Source organism: Centruroides sculpturatus, unplaced genomic scaffold (assembly GCF_000671375.1).
Source record: "Centruroides sculpturatus isolate CEXI.00-Female unplaced genomic scaffold, Cexi_2.0 scaffold598, whole genome shotgun sequence".
Classification (NCBI taxonomy): domain Eukaryota; kingdom Metazoa; phylum Arthropoda; class Arachnida; order Scorpiones; family Buthidae; genus Centruroides; species Centruroides sculpturatus.
This window is the reverse complement of record NW_019384757.1, coordinates 157226-175972: the sequence shown is the minus strand read 5'-3', so window position 1 is coordinate 175972 and position 18747 is coordinate 157226. Positions and strand designations below refer to the sequence as shown.

At 28.7% G+C, this 18747-nt stretch overlaps 1 protein-coding gene across 1 annotated transcript in view; it reads right to left on the bottom strand.

Annotated features, from left to right (window-relative positions):
* Nucleotides 1-18747, bottom strand: part of LOC111628727 (probable U3 small nucleolar RNA-associated protein 11) — a 63792-nt gene that overhangs the window by 21188 nt on the left and 23857 nt on the right. Inside the window, exons 3-4 of the mRNA XM_023372562.1 lie at nucleotides 15121-15234; nucleotides 8131-8224 (exon numbers count right to left, since the gene is read on the bottom strand). Coding sequence (XP_023228330.1) covers nucleotides 8131-8224; nucleotides 15121-15234 — 208 coding nt within the window. The remainder of the gene's footprint in view (nucleotides 1-8130; nucleotides 8225-15120; nucleotides 15235-18747) is intronic.

The window sequence follows — 18747 nt, the reverse complement described above, 5'->3', positions numbered from 1 at the left end:
CAAAAAATTTAATAACTTTAAGAAACTGTTAATAAAATTTTTTTATTAATTATATACTAAATATAAATAATTGTTTAAACTTCTTTAAAAAACTAAGACTTTTTAACACTTACTATAATTTAACAGAATAAAAATCTTTCAAGTCTTTTATTTGCTTATCTAAGCAATTTTAATTCAAATTCAGTATTACATTTACTATAAATTTTCTCCAAATTATACCCATAATCTTGTTTTACACAGATTGTTTTTACATAATTTTAACAGTCTGGAAAAAGTTCAATTCTTTTTCACATAAATTGTAATAAAAAAAATCTTACTGGAACTAAATCAAATAAATAATATAAGTAAACAACGTCTTTTTAACAGTCCAGCAAAAGCATTTAATTCTCTAATAATCGGGGCAACTATGCGGAGTTTAAAACAAAGGATAAATGAGCATAAATATTCTGTAGTTAGGAACATCGATAGTACTGTTCTGGCGGCATTTGCCAAACAACAGGATGTAACCATATACTGGGATCGTGCGGCGATCGTTAGGGCCACGAGATCATTACAAGCGGTGAAGCATCTTGAAAAAATAGAAATACATAAAGCGCATATAACCATGGAATGTATCAATCACAGAGATGCAGAAGGTTTGGCAAATGCTTGGAAGTCATTTTACACTAACACAAGTTAATATATGTATCCATGATGACGGCATTATTATTTATTTGGGTTTATTTGTTTATTTTTATTTATTTATTTGTGCATTTTTATTTTTTTCCATTGTTATACGCAACCGCAGTTTAATTTAATTTAATTTAATTTTGTATTACGTAAATTTAGAATACTTTGCTCTTTTTGATATTGGAGTAACTGATGAAGGCCACTAAAATTGGTCGAAAACGTTATTAGAGAATTAAATGTTTTTGCTGGACTGTTAAAAAGGCGTTGTTTACTTATATTATCACATAAATTGTTTTGATTTAACATGTTTTAATAAATTTTCCCTTTTAAAAACATCTCCATTTGATTTAATTCTAAGTAAAAATATTTATGTCATTTTCTAGAAAACTGCTCTTCAAAAAATTTGTTATAATTTGTATTTAAGGCTATTACACACATTCAAGTAAATTTTATTTGGCTATTTTTTAAGACTTATTTGAACATGTGTAGTGACAATCAGTTTTCATTCCAACCTTATCTTGTGAGTGAACAGTCAAAAAAAAAATTTTAATTTTTTTTTTGACTGTTCAAGTTGACATACAAACAAGTTGACATACAAAGTATGTCAACTTGATTGCATTTCTTTCAATACAAATTAGTTTTTGTATTTGGTGTTAAAAGCTAGAGCTATTTTGGTGTTAATTGAAAAACTTTAATAAAAAATAGAATTTGTGCAAAAAATATAAATTTATTAAATTTTGTTGTTTAGTAGTACATTACAGTTGTCCCTCCTCTGTTTTATTAACTAAATTTGAAATATTTTGTTTAAATACATCTCATTATATTTTTATTGATTTTTAAGATTGGAAATCAATCTTCCATTTTTCCATACAGACTTTTTTTTACATGGTTTTTCAACTTTTTAAGAAATGTTTACAAAATTGTATATATATATCATATGCAAAGTAATGTGAAAGAGACAAACACATACATAAGTACATTTTTAAAAGCAATTAAATTGTATTAAAAACAATATTTTAATTTCTTCTTTTTTGAAAATCTTGACATGGGTATTTTTATAACAGCATGACTTAAACATAATTCAGAAAATAAAAACTTTTCCAGAAATTCAAAACTTTCAAAAATTACTTGAAATCTAAATAATTTAATGTATCTTTAGAAATTAATTTTAATAAAATAAAAAATCTTGAAAGACTTCTATTTCATGAGTTATTTTTAAGTTTTAAATTTATAGAATCACAGTAAATCTTTGACAGTAATATTGTCTTATTTTTTAAAATAAGAAATAAAGTAAAAATCAGTATGAAATATTACATAATTTTTATTACACTTTACAGGACCGAAATTTTACTTATAAAGTTATTATATATATATATATATATATATAAAATCAAAAATCGTTACGGCCGTCTTAGCATTTATATTTTTAATTAAGTATTAAAACTGTATAATTAAGGAAGTTTTAAAGGGGGGATTTATTAAATTTTCAAATTTGCACGTTCTGTTTGTTTAAACTTCCCTACGGTTGATTTAATAACGTCGGGTGTTATATTNACATGAGCCAATCACAGCCCGGCACGTGTGCAGTTTACGGACTACGGCTGTTTGAAAGGTTTTCTTCCATAAAATTAATCGATTCTAGACTAATTTGACTCAACATTTCCAAAACATGTATAATTTTTTGGGAATAATCCATATAAACTATACTATAAAGAAAAAATTGTAGGATTACTTACCGAGTGTGCACCGTTTGACGTCGCGATTGCTTAAGCTTGTTTTCTTCACGGAGCAGCGCATGGAAAGGCGCGCATGTTTTCTGATAAGTTATTTTTCTTCAAAAAATTCGCTGAACTTTGGAGACATCATTAATAGAAATAATTTTTATGGCCGTTGAATAACAAATGTTTTTTTCACAAGAAATGTATAAAATTACAGTACTGTATTAGACTTACAGTACCTAATTTATATACAAGTCGACCCCCCCTATAACACTGTTGATAATTCCGTTTTATATGAATTCCATGTTGTATGAATCACTTAGATTTTACAAATACGTGTGCCGGGCTGTGAATGTCTCAAGTATTTGTAAAATCTAAGTGACTCGTACAACATAAAATTCATATAAAACAGAATTATCAACAATGTTATAGGGGGGGGTCGACTGTACTGTACAGACGATAGTAAACTCAACTTACCCGCCTAAACTCTCCATAGCGTGTAAGTAGTTCAGCTGCTCGTCCACTATTGGTCCAGATTCGACCAATCCTGCCACAATACGAGTCAGTGATGACATTTTACGGGTTTCTTTTAGCGTCTTTATATGAATATGGTCGCAATTTTTTTGCCACAAATCCACATTATATGAACACGCATTATAAGGGGGTCGACTGTATATAAAATTTCTAAGCTAATTTTCCTATAAAATCATTTAACATGATAACATTAAACATAATCTCTTAAAAACAAATATCATAATTTTGTGGAAATAACCGTTGGGTTATTCTATATTTAAAAATCAATTTGGAAGCAAATGAAGGTTATTTGTTCATTTTAACTTGCAATTATGAATTCATCCAACGGATTTTCTTTTTACATAAATTTACCAAGAGGGTTTTTAAAAATGTGAAAAATCTTTTGTACAATGCATACCTATTTTGCATCTTTACCAAAAACATTGAAGACATATATAGGTATCCCTCATATAACATGGTAGTTACATTCCAAAAAACTGCACCTATGACAACACCTGAGTGGATAACACCACTGACCACTGATAGTTGGTCATGGGTTTGCGCCATGCCAATGGGCTGCCCATGTGGAGTTTTCCAGGTTATCTTCATGTTAGTAACACCTAAATAGAAGCCAGTTTCCTACTAAAGACCTCCCAGGAGGCACTCCTCCTCAGCAGATAACCCATGTCATACACCAATAAAAACCAAACCAAAACAGAAAAAATGCCTCTTATATGAAATTGTGCTATATGAATCAAAGGACCAATGCAATGCAAAACATTTGGTTAGACTCCAAAAGTTAACAAAAGTATACTTTTGTTTTTAGCTACTAAGGCTGCATCCTACATGGCAGCATCTAGCAACCACGGGCATGAACATTCTTCCAAGCCAAGCAAACAAACTGATTCAAGCAAAGGTGTGTGTCCAGAGTAACTGTGTTTAGCGTGCAGCAACCACTAGATGACGCTTCTACATGCATGTGCTTGTAACATGCATTGTGCAGCTTTCAAGCAAGTTTGATTGCTGCTTCCACTGCTCATGCTTCCAAAGAAAAAAATGGCCGATTTTGTAGATAAATAAAAGCAGAATGATAAATAAATTGTCTATATGTTGTATGTCCTTTAATTAATAATCTTTTATGTAATTTAATAATTTCTGATTTTGTATAAATGTAACGTTTTAAAAATAAAACTTTTTTTAACTTATTATTCTATAAAGATTCTTTATATTTGTTGTGTATATAGTCAGTGATAACATTTACCTTTCAAATTTACTGTTTTAATTCTTGTCATATTTTCCATAGTAGCATTTAACAAAGTCTTCTCGCTGCCATCTTGTAAACAACGTGTGTCCATTCTGGACAGAAGCCACTCGCGAGTTGGAAACGCGTACAAAGATTCTTTTCGCCTATGGTCGCTAGACACTGCCAAGTAGGACGTAGCATCCTATGTGACACTGTCCAGCATAGCCTAAGAGAGAGACATTTATTAAAGCAATCAATAATTAACTAACAGTCACAAGTAAAAGTACTGTATCCATGCATTAATATCAATTCTAGTTAAACAAAGGCACTTTCTTTTTACAAAGTATCATCATCTTCTAAGCTTTTTTGTTGATCTTGATCAAAAATATCAGCAACAACTTCATTTTTTAAAAATTTTTATTATTTTTTATGGATGACAAATAAAAATATGTTATTAATCGAAGATTCGTTCTAGAGGGTTGCATTTGTTCAGTTCAGTACAGAGTGATTTTTTCCAGAATTTGTGTTGAAATACTGAATAATTTGAGTTGCAAACAGTTCAAGTATTGATTTATCACTGTATTTCATTCATTATTTTTATGAATGATTACTTACCTATGGTTAAAAAAAAGGTTTAATAACACTTACCTAAAATTGTTTAAATAAACACTTTACTAAATACAAAAATTAATCTATAAAAACAAAATATAGTGACAGTCTTATGAGCTAAAGTCTGAAAGCAACAACAACGATACCTGGTTGATAGGAAAGCTAGAACAAGGAAGGAAAAATTCTACTATCAGTTTTCATTAAAGCAAATCTGACAAAAGGCACAGAACAAATCGAAAATTTTAATATTCTAAAATCTGTGAGCAAATCTGAGCAACATGCATGCTTACTTGAATAAAAAGTTATCAAATAACAGAGTTTGCACTTAAAAATTGTGAAATTTTGTACACAGGATTTCCCAAACCATGTTACAGCAAAACCAAAAACCATGTTGTACGGGAAATATCCCCAATTTTCCAACCATGTTAGAATGAAACTGTGTTGTAGAAGTGTTGTGTTGTACAGTACAAATATATGTCTCGACTTTAGTTGTTTTTCCTTCATTTCCTCTATATCAATACGTTTTAATTGATTTAGTTGAATTTGTATCCTGATAACTGATTAGTTTCTAGTCTTGCCTCTCTTTATAACTCTTAGAGAATTATTTAAAACAGTGATGAGCAACCTTTTCTGGATGAGGGCTGCAAGTAAACTTCATAAACTTTGACAGAGCACATACATTTTTTCTTATGGAGTTGCAGACTTTAATATATGCTAATAATATGTAAACTCTAGTATAATATATATATATAAATTTCTTCTGTTAATTTCTTGTAAATTTTTTAAAAGTAATTATTGTCCTGGTTATTTACTAGTTTTATTAATAATTATACACAGTTTACTTTCATCAATTTACTGCCACATTTAGTTTGAATGTTCTTTGTTATTAGATTAATTAGGGTTATATCAGTGGTGTGCTGTGACATTTGATGATAGGGAAGCTGTGTTTCTGTAAAAAGCCGACTTCCAGGGGTAGTCAGTCAGTGATGGTCTAGGGTCCATTTGTATTCGTTTATTGGATAAGCCAGTAAAAACCATAGACTTCTCTAAATGTATTTTTAATTAATAGATTATCTAATGCACTTAATAAATAAGCAAGTTCAATATAATTACCTCTGTTATATTAGATTCAATAGATTCCCTATACCCTCTAAATGCCAATTCTTGTTTTGATAACATCTACTAATTAAAATATAATATATCTATTAGCCATAACTATCTCATTATAATTTTCAATATTTATTTTATATTGTTTGCTAATGTTAAATTCTATTCCACTTTGATTTCCAAATTGCTTCAATTTTAAGAAAGAATTGATGAGACATTTACAATTTTCGTGTCTTTTGCCAGCTTTACTCAAATTATTTAAATCGTCAAAGCCATTCTTATTCCATAAGAATAATTTTATTTGAAAATAGTAGGCAAGGCCAACAAAACAATTTTTGCATTTTTATGCATCCACAGAGCCATTTTATATCTTCATAAATTTTATCGTGAAAATGTCAAACAAATTTTTTGTCAACGTATTTATATTTAATTTAGGAATTGGTCTTTCCCTTTTAATAATGTTTTCTTTTTCATTATAAGGTCTCGAGCCAAAACTTTTTGAAATAAATTTTCAATATCACAATTACATTCTAAATTGCTAGCCATAATATAAGGGCTAAACTTAAAAATAAAATTATAAAAACTCACTTGTTAAAATAAAATGTGTGATGGATATACAATTATACATACCTGGTACAAATTATTCAATTGTATGAATATAGTTTTGTGAAGAAACATACATAAAAATAACATAAAATGTTCTTTACTTTTTAAATATTAAAACAATCCGCTTAGTTAAAATTGCTCCCTACCAGTGAGTGGCTCATGGATAGAATCATAGATAGTCTTGGTAGGTGTGCAGTGCATGCATGCATGCCAAAATCCCAAGGGTGCTGATACTGGTTAATGTCAAATGCCTCTTTTGTCGCATCACTAATATATCTCAAAGGACGCGACAGGGTTGTTGTAAATTTTAAAAATTTCTCACCATAGCTGTAAAAATCTAAATGTGTTAAACTTAATAGATTATCTGTCGTTTGTTTTCTAACTAATTCGTTTTAGGACCAGGTGTTGTCCATGGAAATTTCCAAAATTTACAACTTTTTGGTCACTCTTGTTGAACTGGAAAAATTTCTGTCTTTATTACATCTAATATTTCGAAGAAATCAGTCCCTACTGTACTCGGCTATAGATTGGTTCGGTTAAGCTTTTGTTTAAGTAAAATTTTGGCTCTTTCATCAGGGTTTTGTTTATGTCCCCAATTCCCTAATTGCTTAATTATTTAACTACTTCTTAAGTAGAAATAAGTCAAAACCGGTTACTTTGTACTCAAATATTTGTAGTCTCGGAAAAAAAGTGGAAAGACAAATTTTTATGACAAATGGATACATAAATCATAAATTTAAGGAAAATAAATTCTAGAGCTTTTTCTGTACCTCGTGCATCTCTCTCATTCATTAAATTTAGTTGTAAATGCTGCTGTCGAAGTAACAGTTAATTTTTTAACATTATACAAGAATTCTACACGTTTTTTTCTACATCCCCTTAAAGATGGGATATACGAAATTGTACTATCACTAGTTTAACATTGAAATCCATGAGTAATATAAAATCGTGGAGCGGAATAAAAATATCAAATATTTTAATGGATTTTTTTAAACTGCTGTCAACTATACAGAACTATCATAAAAACATACCAGTAAATTCTTATCAGTTGGATTAAGTTATAAATCTACTCGTGATTCACGTAATCAGGCGAGGCCGGCTAACAGCCCAGAACCAGTCCTGGATAGAACTGGATGCGGTATACATGTAGCATCCACCCAAGGTCCTAGGCTTCCACCAGCTAAACCGGGTGAGGTTGGTGCTCTGTAAAGTGCATGCACAAATCTGGCTTTTTGGATGCTGACAATACAGCGCTTCCACTCCGCCACTAATATTCAAATATACAATAGCAAACTTATCTTTTTTTTCACATGTAGTATAGAAATTTGTAATAAGATACATAACGTGGTTATAATAAAATATTGTGCAATTATTTTCATATAATTAAAATTAATATGTATTTATTTTTTTAGAAAATACAAGGGAAGCGGCGCATCCACCGCTTCCAATGATGGCATGCCACTGGATTACATAATGGGGCAAGGTATGATTATGTCAAAATTTTATAATAATTAGTAATATAATGTCTTTTTAAATAAAATATCAGTAAAATTGTGTATGGTACCATCTATTAATTTTTTTTGTTATTAAACTTATGCAACTCATTGCTGAATTTTTTAAAAATAAAACAAAATATTTTACTATAACTTCACAAAATAAAATTACCTTCTTTTTTCATATCAACAAAAAATACATGCTTATTTGCAGGCTTATCCTCTATATCTAATAGATGAAGACCAGATTGTAATTTATCTATTTTCTGCAAAATAAATAAATAAATTTAAATAACTTATGTAACTTTATATTATAATAAAAATCAAGTTTAAAATATAATTTAATCATCAGTGAAAAAATTACGGTATTTACTTAAAAACATCTAAAACAATAAGAGCCAGTAATTTTATTACAATGAAACATTTTGAAACATTTTCTAGTTCAACATCAGTTACATTCTAATAGAACAATTTCCAAAATTAAGTTTGAAGTCCATTAATATGTATTTGATGCAAACTGAGAGGTTAGATAACAATTTCTGATTGACTGTCATACACAATTCATTAAAAAATATTTTTAAAATATCATTTTTATCATAACCAATAATAATTTAGTCTCTTTTATCATAGCCAAGAAAATTATCCAAAGAATGCATATAGTTAAATATTAGAATATTTGATATACAAAACTGAATTATTGTTCTTGTTACAAAATAAACTTTGTTGAATTGAATAAATTTAATTTATAAACATAAATTGGTTATTTCAAGCTTAAAATTATAAATGGTCTATTTAATATGGAATTTAATGAAATTAGATAGCATTAAATAATTTATTATTTTCAAAAGGTATAGAACTTGAAACTATCATTGAAAAAATACTAAATAAATTGCTATATTATGGTAATCAACTTATGTTTATTAACTAAGGAATATAAAGTATTTCATAATGTTTCTCAAAGTTACAAAATGCCTCTGCAAGAACAATACTGAACTCATCTTAACAAAACTAGTACCTGACAGGGCAGGAACTCAAACAACTTTTTTTTTTTTTAACATTTACAAATGTTCAAAATGTGCACTGTGGGTAATATGGCATACATTAATATAATCCAGTTCTTACTACACTTCTTACAAATGGGCCCATTGGCAATGATCACTGTTGTGATGATATGCATTTTTAGCTTGGCAATATCATATGGCAACAGTGATATAAATACTATATTTTATGCAACCCCACAAAAAAAAATCACATGATGTGAAGTATGGATGCTATGGCTCTCAAGATCACTGGACCTCACACCACATGATTTTTTTGGTCCTAGGAAATTTTTCAACAAAGCAAGGGCAAAGCCTGCAACAAAATAACCTTTGGAGAATGGAGTCCAACAAAAGAACATGTTGGACTCTTCAATAAGTTACATAACTCTCCTGGCTTCACCAGGAAAGCTATGAAACATGTTGTTGATTTTATTAGGACAAAAACTACAAGGGTTGATCAAAAACTAAGGTTACAAGGCTGATATTCCTGGAGTTTCATTTGTTACAGAAAAATGAGAAGTGTGCAGTAATTCCAATACATGAGGTTGGCAACTGGGCAAAGTTTTAGCCACCCACCACCTACAGTGCTAGTTGTAGGTAAGCACAAATGGTGACTCGTTTGGAAAACTGGTCTTGTGAAGAAATCCGCTCAGTTATTCAATTTCTGTGGGCGAAACATGTAACCGCGGCTGAAATTCACTGGCAGCTGGTAGAGGTTTATGGAGAGACTGTAACGTCTTGTCAGCATGTTACAGAATGGTGTCGGAAGTTTGTGAGCTCATACAGTCCGGAAGACCACCACTCTGTTAAAGCAGTTTCACTGGGACATCATCAACCTCTCTCCCTACAGCCTGGACCTCGCTCCAAGCAACTTCCACCTGTTTCCTCAACTTGAAGGAGAACCTAGCAGGATGACAATTTGCTTCAGACGAGGAAGTGAAACACTTTGCGACAACTTGGCTGAACACACAAGAACAGGATTTTTACCAGGAGGGAATTTTCAAACTCATCACATGAAGTGACAAGTGTCTAAACCAATATGGAGACTATGTTGAAAAATAACCTAATGTATGTACTATCAGTTGGCTGTATTGGTTGTATGAAATAAAATGTACATTTTTCACTACAGGCTTTGTAACATTAGTTTTTGATCATCCCTCATAAATAAACTAAATGCATATTTTTGTTTAGTTTTTTTCATTTATTTTGGTTATTAATTATTTTTTAAAAAATTGCATGTGCACCATCTGTTGAGATTTTATCAAAAATTAAATTATATGTAATAATAATTAAATATTTTATAAATTATTGTAAAAAGGCAAAAGACTAATTTTGAGGATAAAAATAAATTTTTTAAAAATTGTAAATGCCAATAATAAATAAAATTTTTATTAAGTTGACCCCATTTGAGATATGACACATCACCCCTCTATCTCCCCACCCCTTCAACCATCAAAATTTAATAGCATCAATAGCTCATATATAAAAGTTACCAAGCCAAATTTTATTTCTTAATATTTATCCCAACCTAAAATATTACATGAAATAGACACCCCACACAATTTTTTTCCTTTTTTTAGATATTTATGGATTCAGGTGGTCTTAAAACATGGAGATTTGTAAAAAAAAAACTTAGAGGGTCAAATTTGACATGATTCCAATGCTTTCCCTTGTTATATACATAACAGTCAGGAAAGTAAAATTCATATCATTACAGCAGTGTCCACTATCAATTTCAAAAGATGTGGCAAAAACTGATTATTGTATTGATATATGACATGCCATCTGTGGTGCATTCATTGAACATTTGTAAGTGTTAAAAAACTATTCCTGTCTCCATCTGTGGTGCATACATTGAACATTTGTAAGTGTTAAAAAACTATTCCTGTCTCCTCCAGTGCTGATTTCATTGAGGCAAGTTCAGTACTTCTCTTGCAGAGTTTTTAAAACTCTAAAAAAACATTTTGAAATGCCTTGTATTTTTGGTTCCAAATAAAGCAATCTTCAACCTATAAAAATGTAATGAATATATAATATTTAAAAACCAATATTAAGATACTTTGGAGAGGCCAGTGATTGAACATTTATGAAATACTCACAAGGGAAATATCATTTAGAAAAACATATTTTTCCAAATAATGTTTTTAAATCAATATTTTTCAAAATATAAATCAAATGGTATATTTTCCATTAATAGTTAAGATGATAAAAGCCAATAACTAAAAAAATTTTATATAGTTAGGTATTTTAAGTTATTTTATTTTTTATTCCATTTCTATTTGAATTTCTTTCATGTATTTATGATTAAACTGTAACAAACAAATATCAAATACACATACATATACAAGTAAATACACAATAAAATCATATTAAGATGTTGAATATATATTAAAATGTGGATTAAAAAACTGTTTAAAAAATCTGCCTGGAGAATCCATCATAAGAATGCACTGGCCCATAAGTGAGAATTTTTAAAGATAAAAATTATTGAAAAGAACAATGAACTAATACATCACTACTATATTTATCTAACCTTGTATCACATAATTTTCTGAGATTAAGAAACATTTCATGACAATCAGATTCTACTTAATTCAATTTATTTCTTTTGTACATGATATAATGTAATCATTCACTTGCATAAGGAACTCTTCAAAAAAAAAAAAAAAACAATTTAAATAATGCCAATTTTTCAAATTCTCTGTTATTTCAAGTTTTTATATGATGAAATAAACAAACATTTTTTATGAATGACATCAAACAAAAATAATGAAATAAGTTTCTTCTTAAGCATTATTTGTTTTCAAAATTCAAAAGTAATCAAAATGTTGATATCAAAGAACTTTAATATACTTTTCAAAAATGTGTTTAGATTGGTAATTTAGTTATTTAACATCTTTTTCTTCTTTTCTTAAAGTTTTTCTTTTCTTTTCTATTTTTAGAATAATTTTTTATATAACTGTAGTTTGCAAACATATAGAACTTGGGAACGTGTTCTTTCACTGTATCAAATTTCAAACAAATAGGAAAAAGTATTTGACAAGATTTAAATCCTGGAAAGATATATTTAATTTATCCCATTTTTCAAAACATGATTATTTTTGTGTATTTTATTTTGTGTTATCCTGTACTAAGCTATTATATTGTTATATTATACTAATTTCAGTTTTTATGTAATACTTTAACCCCCTTGTAACGAACTAAGGTTCATACAATAAATTGAATTGAATTGTATTCTAACAAAAGATTAATATTAACAAACATATGTCTATGGTCACTTGTCACATGCCATTTTTATTCCAGTTATTGAAAAGGTTCAAATAACCATGTAAATACCTTCACGGTTAAATTTAATAACAGAAATGCAATCAATGACATTTAATTAAATACAGTTTTTCATTTCTTTTTCATATACTCATATACCTATAACAGTTCTTCATTTAGACACTGTTTTATTTAAAAGAAATGACATCAGTCCTCTTGCCTAAAATTTAATTTACAACTGTCCTTCTATTAATAATAAAATGAAAAAAATAATGAAAAATTAATGGAAATTAAAAACTAATTGAGAATGAATAAATTGAGAATAACTTTTTGAGTTGACAAATGTCAAGACAAGAATGTTACTCTCAGAAATGTTTTTACATTGAATGGAGGTAAGTTCAATAGCCAGAATCATAGTGAGGAGCATCAATCACTATGGCAAAAGTAAAATTGAACACATTTTTACATCTAATTAATCAATCAATATATATTATAAAGGTAAATGTACAATGTGCGTGCTGCTAAAACTCAAAAACGAGTCCCAGTACGATCAAGGGAGTTATATGATGTGGTAGCCTTCTATTCCTCATCCATGAAGAAGGTTCCTGTTTTTACCTGAAGGGTGTGCTGTTGAAGATATAAGGGCTTGAAATTTCGCCCTCTAGAAATTTCTAGAACAGTCCAGAACATTAGAGAGTATTTGAGAGCATTCCACAACATTCCAGAATGTTCTGGATGTTCTGGAATGTTCGGGAACATCTCAGATCATTGTGGAACATTCCAGAACACTATAGAATGTTGTGGAATGTTCCGGAACATTGTGGACCATTCGAAGCCTTTTTTGTATGGGTGGGACTACCCATTGGTGGGGGTGTATAAAGGAAGATCTGTCATGGGTTCGAACGTCAGTTTCTTATCAGTGACGAAGGGAAGAACCAAAAAAGAAGTGAAAATTACAAAGTAGTGCAGTGAGTGAATAAAAACAAACAGTGAAGTATGAGTAGTCAAAGTGATACAGTGACTGAATATAAATTGAAAATAAAATGTGAAAACTGTGTAAAGTGTACTTAGTATATTTGTTAATAAAAAGTTGATTTGGTTTATATTTTATACAATACCCAAATTTAAAAGAGGAGGAACTCTTGCCAGTTCTGAATTTTCTTTTGAATATTAAAGTTGATATCATCAACAATATTATTTTTAGTTGCCAAAATCGCCCTTTGAAATAGCCACTCCAGATTGGTATAGTTGTGAACAACGTTTAGATAAATTTGGTCGATAAGTTCGTTTTCAGTAGTGGCTATGTCACAAAAATCACTGTTGAGTTTAATGAGGCCAATTGTCTGGTCAGTGGGATATGTGCCTTCGCCTATTTGTAAAAGTTTTTGAGCAAAATGTTGTTTATAAACAAGTATTGTAAATAGTTATAATATGTTTTCAATAAAACTTTTTTACCTCTTATATTTTAAAGTTTATCCTTTTATTCCAACTACCACACAATCTCATATCAACTGCCTGAGTGAAGCCGGGTGGTACCCCAGCTAGTTTAATTTAAATTAAAATAATTAGAATTAGTAATTGATGCAACAGGCCTTTTCATTAAATAAGCTTCAAAATGATGTATAAATTGTAAATGCAATTCATATTCAAGTACCTTAATGAACTAGTAATAGATTTTGCCTTAGTGTATTCTATATATATAGATTCTGTTAAAACTAATTTAGGTTGCATTTTTTTCCATTATTTCTAATGCTCATTTTATATTTGATACATTCTAGTTATAATAAAATATATTTGTAGTGAATGTAAACAATATAAAACTAAACAAGTTTTATTTGGATATAATAATTTACTGTTTTCTGGAAATGAAAAAGTCTGCAGTTAACAATCAAAGACTAAGTTAATGACATCATTAGAACATTGAAACATTTAATATTTATATTATGATTATGGGTTTGATATAATATGATATAATATGGCTTTGGCAAGTTTAAATATTTTTGAAATGTTAGAAAGCTTAGTAGAACCATACTTCTATCTTATTCTTTTACCTGAAGAAGGCCAAAAACATTTGTCTTAGAATACTTTAATGCTGGAAGTTGTGTGATAAGCAAAAATTTGGTTCTTATATAAAAAGATTCCAGCTTCTATACTATTTATATAAATTTTATAAATCATTTAATCATATTTTCTGTTTTTTCATCAAAAAATATATTATTTAAAAAATGTAAAAAAATCTAAATTCTCAAAAATTTTACTTTTTTTAGTTTTTAATTTGATTTTAATAATCAATTTAACTCATAACAATTGATAATATAATAGTTAATATTTTTTAATTTATTGGATGCATCTGACTACATCATGTTTAATAATTTGATGTAATATACAATAAATTACATTTAAAAAGTGAAACATTATATATGATTATTTATAATGTTTCAACATTAATTTGTATATCAAATCCCAATTTTAATTTTTATTTACTACTTAAGTCTAGTTGAAATTTTTTTAATTATTTAAAATATGTTTAAACATAATAGTCATACAGTAATTTTAAAAAGTAGAAATTAATATTATTAATTTCTACTTTTTAGTTAAGTTTTAATATTTATGTTTTGTTAATTTTACAATGTTGACTTCAATTAAATCTAATGAGACATTAAAACTACCCATAAATGTATTTGAAGTTTTATGTTTAATAGAAAATTAATTATATTTTACAATTAATTTATTAATGAATAATATTGATAAGCATATAAAAATTTATCTGCTTATCAATGTTCTAAATTACTAATAGTATTTAAGTGCTAAAGTACAAAAAGTTGTTTGATTTTATGAAATATAATTTAACAAATTACCTTTATTTCTGTACTTTGTTTGTAATTAATATAATTAATATCTTGGGTTTGCATTAGTTTTAACTGATCATCAGTATATTCTTCAGGTTTGTCCTTTTCTCTATGTATTCCATCCTAAAATATATTAAATATTAAAATTAAGATTAATAATAATAATATTGTTATCAAACAAATTTTTGTATACCATAAGCTTCAGACCTCTTATAAAAAAACAAAATCTTTAAATAAAGGTTCATGTCAAATAATGTTGCAGACAATTAAATAACCAAATTGAGAATTTCATAAATTGTGCACTGCAAAATTATGCAGCAAATGGTGTCTTTACTATAAAAAATCTGCCTGGTTACTGTAAAAAACTGCTTCCAACTTATCAACTGCACGGAAAACATTGCATGTGCATACAAAATGGCAGACAATTAGACATTCACTCTCACCTCTTCAATGCTACAAAAGCAAAATTTAAGAAAGAGAAGACATTGCCAACCCATAAACTGAAATCATATTAAGTTGAAAATGAAGAGGGAGTCAGAAAGTGAATATTTGTCATGCAGAGGGCAAATTAAATCAGCTGTTTAAACCAGTGTTCCGCAATCTTTTTCTACTTGCGGCAGACCCATGACTTCAACACGGCACACCAAAATGTTATTCCCCTCAAAAACTATTAATAGAATTACGTAATGCCATTAACCTATTATTATTGTTATTAAACAGACATCAACACCTGTAAGCAAATTTTTTTTTACATATAATTTCTTAGAATACATAAAAATGCGTGGCTTGTAATAAAGAATAAACAAACATCATCTTATTTCATGAGTACTGCGGCAGAGAATGAAATACAAGCATAAGAAACACAACAACTGTGATAAAAATATATAAATAAAATTTGAAATTAACAAAATATGTAAAAGTTCACGTCACACCTTTCACCATGTGACGGCACATCAGTGTACCGCGGCACACCGGTTGCGGAACACTGGTTTAAACCACTGAGTGAGGTAAACATTTCATGTTTTCCCACATGCTGCAAATTTTGCAGAATGGAGCATGAAACAAAGGATGACATTACAGTACCTCAGAATTACATTACCATGAGTAATATTGGTTCAGATGACAGTAGGGTCAACAAACATAATTAGAATAAGATGTTCCCATTATGTTTTGCAACAACATGATGCATTTTCTTTACTGCTGTTGAAGAGGAGTCGTGCACACAAGGAAAGTCTGAATCACTTTAATGGCCTCCAGAATGTGCATCTGCCATGTGCATATACTTAGCCACTTTCAATAAAAATGCCAAGGAGGACCTACTGTCCATGTGCAAGTTTCTGAGTCCAGAAAATGCAAACTTTTGTAGATCTCTGAAGTCTGATTATGAAAAATTATTCATCACAAGTCTTCAATTCAAGAATTTATAAAATATGAATCAAGTGGAAACCAAATTTGTTCTTCATATTTTTAAATCTTGATTAACATCCAATAATTATTTAATATAGAAACTATTTCAATTTAGTAAGCAATATAAACCTTATTGTTATTAGTTTAAAAATTTCAAAAATATCAAAAATTTAAAAGATGTTGACTTCTTAAAGCTGTTTAGTAAGCTTTACTTTGTTGATATCAACAAAAATCATTTACCCAAGTTATAAATAATAACTTAAACTTCCTCATGGTTTAAAGTATACCTACATTAATTAATATCTAATTTGTTTACAATAGAAATTTTATAAAGACATAAAATTAAAAATTACACCAATTTTTCTCTCATTAATAACAAATTGAGTTACATCATATCCAATTAAGAAAAACTCAAGGAAAAGATTAAGTTAACAGAATGAAATTAAGGTATTAATATTATCATAAAAGTCATGAAGATAAGTCAAAAAATAAGAAGGCCATGATAAATATTTTCAAAATCAAATCTCATCTTCAGCTCATTCATCAATGACAATAGGTTTTAAAAATTAAATAATCTTTACTTTTCATACACATCAAATGAAATTATATGTATGAAAATCAATGAAAAAATGAATATGTTTCTTATTGCTTATCTTATTATTTTATAATCTATTATGTTATTCATAAAGTTTGTTTCATCATGTTTCATTTTTTCTCCAGAAAATAAGGAAAAGTTATAAAAATATGGAAATGAAAAATTATCAGAATGATGATAAATTATTGATCAAACAGTACCAATATCATATGATTAAAATCTTAATTACATTAAAACATTTGAATTTGAATTGCATCTTAAAAATAATTTTAATATCAGATTTAAATAATCAAATGATAAAACCAGATTTGTTATTGAACTGATATGTGTGGCATGTTCAATAAGTAACCTTAAAAAGTTTCATAAAATTTCAACAAGTAATATCAGAAACTACAAACAAAAAATTTATACTTAGAATCATTAGGAGTAGCACACATCATATCAGCATCTAGAAAATTCAAATCTAAAATAACAGCACCTCTGGAAGTTTGCACTAAGGAGGAGATGAGGACTGTGATTTGTTTCTTGGTTAGTGAAGAAATCAGACCAATAGAAATTTATCATAGAATGTTCTTGAAGTATGAAATAAGCTGTCTATCAAAATAGCAAGTATATGAGTGGTTGAGGAAATTTAAGAATAGCATTACAAATGTAGCAGTATAGCAGGCAAACCTCAATCAAGTCATTTGAAGGCTGTTGTGACAAATGTAGTGATAAACTCTATTAAAGCCATGATACAAGATGATAGACGCATCACAATTCATGAATTATCAAAAGAAATGGACATCAGTTATGGTTCTGCATAATATATCATCCACAATGTTATGAAATTTAGGAAAGTATCTGCCAGATGGATGTCATGTCATCTCACACATGAGATGAAGAAGTAGTGAGTTGATAATTGTACTACTCTTCTAAAGAGGTATAAAAAGGAAGGATACACTTTTCTTAGCTGTCTAGTTTATCTGCATATGCATTATTACCAACATGAATTGAAAAGAGCAAGTAAAGAGTATTGTCATTCATTGCTACCATGATCCAAAAAATTTTTCACTCAACACTTTGTGGGAAAAGTGATGCTGACTCTATTTTGGGATAGAAAAAGTATAATTTTAAAGGATTATATGACTATCACTAGTAGAGTATACTGTTCATTATTATGTGACAAATTGAAGCTATTAATCTTCCAGAAAAAAACAGATTGGTATCAAAGAATGTTATTTTGCAGATTGACAATGCTTGCCCTCATACTGAAAATTTGACAGTCACCATTATAGAGAAGCTGAATTGGAGTGTTGCCACACACTCCATATTCTTCTGACCTTGCTCCCTGGGATATTATTTGTTCAATCCTTTCAAGAAGGCTTTAAGTGGGTGCCATTTCAAGACAAATAATGAAGTGCACAATGCAGCACATCAATGAATGGCTCATAACTCAAACTGAAGGGATATGAAAGCTAGTATTATGTTGACAATGTTGTATAGAAAGACAAGGAAAATATATTATTCTTTATTCTTTTACAATATTACTGGCAAAATTGTTCAGACAATGTTTGTCACCCCCATACAACAATGAAGCAAAAGACTCAGTAAAATGAATAAAAAAAAAGCGTAATACAACAAAAATAAAAGGA